Source organism: Camellia sinensis, chromosome 6 (assembly GCF_055761805.1).
Source record: "Camellia sinensis isolate YWXY chromosome 6, ASM5576180v1, whole genome shotgun sequence".
NCBI classification, from domain to species: Eukaryota; Viridiplantae; Streptophyta; class Magnoliopsida; order Ericales; family Theaceae; genus Camellia; species Camellia sinensis.
In genome coordinates this window covers 184,119,297-184,123,410 of record NC_138966.1, presented here as the reverse complement: position 1 = coordinate 184,123,410, position 4,114 = coordinate 184,119,297, and the positions used below count along the sequence as shown (strand labels likewise).

Genomic DNA, 4,114 nt, shown 5'->3' with positions numbered 1-4,114 from the left:
GCTCAACAAGTTTCACCATTGAACATCAACAGCAACATTAAATAGTTAACAAGTTTGAACAAGTTTCACAATTAAATACTTCAACTTCAACATCAACATCAATGTTAAATACAGCAGCTCAGAGGCATCTCCTATGCATGAAATTTGAAGTGCCTTCCAACTCTTCATGGCCATCCAAACCCTGGAAAAAAAAACAGCACCAACACTATACTTCAGTAGGACAAAATAAGCACCAAAACCAGCATTACAGCAGCACATAATCAGCACGAAAAACAGCATTTTAGCAGCACAAAATCAGCAACAAAAGTACCAAATCAGCAGCAAAAGTACCTCAGTATGCAGCAGCAAATTATTTGTTGGCCGAGAACCTATCTGTGAGCCTTCAGAATCTTCAAACCCAATGTCATACCCACCTTGAAGTAGTGTCATAAATGTTGGTTGTCCACAATATGCCAAATTGTTTGCCTACAATTCATTCATATTATATTACGATTCATAACAAGATGCAAATGAAAAATTAATTGACAAAACACAAATTACTTGGCTACAAATCTGACTCACATTATATGTGGGATATATTAATGGAGGAGGAATTGTACCACCCATGGCAACGGAATGACGAGGAGGGGGAGCAAGAGGAGGATGAAGAGGAGTAACATTTTCATGAATACTTACATCTCCTCCAATAGATAATGGAGAAGGTCTCACGGTTAGAGCAGCAACAGGTCTTGAAGAACTCAAAAATTGTGCACGGGACTTCTTTTTAAAGCTTGCTTGCAATGCCAGCTCACATGGACCTTTTATCCTTCTTTTGCCCTTACTAGTTGGATGCTTTTTCTTCAATCCTATTGGAATTTTCACAACATGATTGTTGTCTTCATGATTGTTGTCTTCTTGCTCACAGGTTTGAGGTTGATCATTAATACTTACTTCTTTTTCGGGACAAAAATGTGCACTTATCTTGCTTTCAACATGTGCACCTAATGCAGCTACTTGTGAACAATAAAAATCATAACTTTCCTCAGTTTCAGCAGCTCTACATGCTATTGATCTAAATGCGGTCATCAATGTCTTATACCGTGAGGCTTGTTTGAATTTGACGTCTACTTGAATCTCATTCCCTAACTTGTCCGTCACAGCTTTTCCTCTTGCTTGTTTGGTCCACCTCTTCATAATGTATTGTGAAGGAATCTCTTTCAACTTCAATATTTCTCTCATAACCTTCAAACAGTGACTGCACAAAATCCCTTTCCTTTCAAACTTTGAACAACTACAAGCCAAAGAGCCATCCATCTCCATTTTCACTTTCCTTGCATTTTTCCCAATCGCATCAACAACTGTGTATAGGCTACAACCATCAATGTATTCAATTGCTTGTATGTCTGATTCAACAGAAAGAAAATACTCATCTTGAAACTCCTCAAAAATATTTTTAGTGTACACATTACCCATTTGACTCAACATTATGAATGGCGCTCGCACCCTTGGCAACCTTTGGCATAAAGCATATCCAGCTTCTAACTCCTTGTACCGCTTCTCACAAAGTACCCTTTCAAAATGCATGAAGAATTCATTTAAATTAAAATCAGAACGAATGTAATCCTTCAAAAATGCATTAAAAGATTCACTAAGTTGTGTTGTACTCATTCCCGCAGCCCATGTTGATCTAACATATGGCCAGCCCCATTTTTCCTTCACCCCAAAAATCAACTTCAACCAATGATTGCCATGAGCATCATATGCATCAAGCATTTCCCCCCACTTCATTTCCCATTCATTTTCATCCTCAATATCAAACATGAATCTATTTAATACACCTTTCACCCCTTTATCTTGAAAGAGACAATTACCATGCCTTAATGCATTTTGCATCAAGTGCCAAGTGCACAAACGGTGACTCGTGTCAGGCATGACAATGGGTATGGCCTTAGCCATTGCAGCATCTTGATCGGTAAACAAAGTTTTTGGTGCCTTTTTGGACATAGCCTCTAAAAAAGTTTGAAATAACCATACAAATGTTTCGGCAGTCTCATCATATAACAACGCAGTACCAAAGACAACTGTTTCTCTATGGTGATTAAATCCCACAAAAGATGCAAATGGCCTATGCTCTTTATTTAACTTGTAGGTAGTATCAAATGTAACTACATCACCAAATTGGGCATAATCCATGACCATTTGTGCATCGGCCCAAAACATATTCGTTATTTGCTCTTCATTGTCTAATTGGAAAGCATAAAAAAAAGATGGATTCTCCAAAGATTTTTGTTGAAAGTATTGCAACACATTACCTACTTCCCCATACGCTAAACTTTTTTGTCTTTTGGTTCTCAAGTAATTTTTTTGATCTAATTTCATAAAACCAAGAAACTGCCGCCCTCCAGCTTCCCTACCCATCAGTTCAAAAGACTGCCCTAAACGAAGACCAAACTCTGAGGCTAAGTCTAACTCAATTGCTTGGGTATCTGATATCTTTCTTTGCGATGGCAACATATGGGCACAATCAAGGGATACAAGTTCATGTTTGTGTTTTTCTTTGAAATCAATCACAACAAATTTCCCACTATTGACATCCAATTTAACAAAAAGTCGGGCCTCACAACCAGTCCTAGTTTCAGCTCTAGGGGTTTTTGTCAATGGGTCTCGCTTGTCAACCTTCCGAAATCCCTCTTTGTTGCAAACCAAATTTCTAGAAATAATTTGTTTTGTTAACTTGTTCTTCTTACAATATTCCCTTCTTATGCTAAATCCCATTCTTCCTCCATATGCATTATAAAAATCGTACGCACTTTCTTCCGAATCAAAGGTCATTCCTACTTTTGGCTTCCAACCATAATCATTGTCAGGTTCCATATCTATATAAAAACGCAACTGAAAAGTAGAGGCAATCAAATGGGAGAACAATAATTAGAAACATTACTTAAATGAACTTATAGCTTCATTCAACCACAATCATTTTTTTTATTGTTCTTCATTACCTCCAATTACAAAGAAGTGCAGGTCTTGAATGAACTTATAGACAACAATATGTCAATGGTTTAGGTGATTTTTATATCTTCCTTGTATTAATCTGTTGTTTCAGGAGTCAAAAACTTAGGGAGATGGATTACAGAACATAAGTCATTCTCTTGGTTATTGAGGTTAATGAAGTAGATAGTGGAAGTCTTGTGACATGTTCCACTCACAACAGAACAATGACAGCAAACAAATTCAAGCCTAACTAGTATCCTTCCTAACTAGTTAATGTACTGTTCCCATTAATTATTATCAAAACCTAACTAGTTTTAGATGAATCATGGCTGAGCTCTAGTGTTGTTCTTTTTTTGGCCTGAAACATGATTTTTTATTTTTTTTTTTATTTTTTATTAGGCTTTCCCTGGCTTAACAAGAATTTGATATTGGATGTGTATCTTTGGGTGCTTAATGTTGGCTCAATTTTCACTTTTTTTCCTTTTTTTTTTTTTTTTTTTTTTCAATGCTAGCCTTCCTAGCTTTAAGTTTGTGATATTGTTCATGTGGGGTATTCAGGCCTGTGTTGAATGGAACTATTATCAGGTTTTCGTCTTTAGACATTTAAATTTGTGAAGGGTTTCATCTTGTATTATTAATTACTTAACAAATCCTTCTGCAGACTTCGTAGTTTTTAGTGGCTAAATTGTCTACTATGCTATATGTTATGTTATGTTATCGGCTTTTGGGAAATTTGTGCATAGGTTAGAATCAATGATCTGTTGAGATTGAATTCCTAGAGTCTTAAACCAGGATCACTAGTTGAAAATGTAATGGACTTATTATTTGCAAACTCAGCGTGGAAAAGTTCTGGCCTAATCTAGCAGATTAGTCGAAAAACACTGTGAAGCAGTTATGGAAATCATTTTCAGCTCCAGTTACTTATGATTACAAGATGAAGACAGCGGTGTAGTCTGTGTGCAGTGTCTTTGGGAGACATCAATTCTGGCTTCCTCCAAAGCAATGATCTTAAACCAAAGTTGATTCTGTAATTTTTTTCCACTCAACCAACTCTTTTATATTAGGCAATTAGATGAGTTATGAGTTTTCTTTTTTCCCCAAAGTAATTTACTTGTGTGATTTAGTGATCTACAGACTGCAGTAT

At 36.3% G+C, this 4,114-nt stretch overlaps 1 protein-coding gene across 1 annotated transcript; it reads right to left on the bottom strand.

The window, feature by feature from the left end:
• Positions 1-839: 839 nt before the first annotated feature.
• LOC114297490 (protein FAR1-RELATED SEQUENCE 5-like) lies at positions 840-2,853 on the bottom strand. The gene is made up of 2 exons (XM_082876788.1): positions 931-2,853; positions 840-845 (listed from the first exon to the last, which is right to left on the bottom strand). The coding sequence occupies exons 1-2, from the start codon at positions 2,851-2,853 to the stop codon at positions 840-842; spliced, it is 1,929 nt and encodes a 642-aa protein (XP_082732914.1).
• Positions 2,854-4,114: the final 1,261 nt, after the last annotated feature.

Coding starts and splice junctions, on each gene's coding strand:
- LOC114297490 (XM_082876788.1), bottom strand. CDS start 2,853: ATGGAACCTGACAATGATTATGGTTGGAAGCCAAAAGTAGGAATGACC.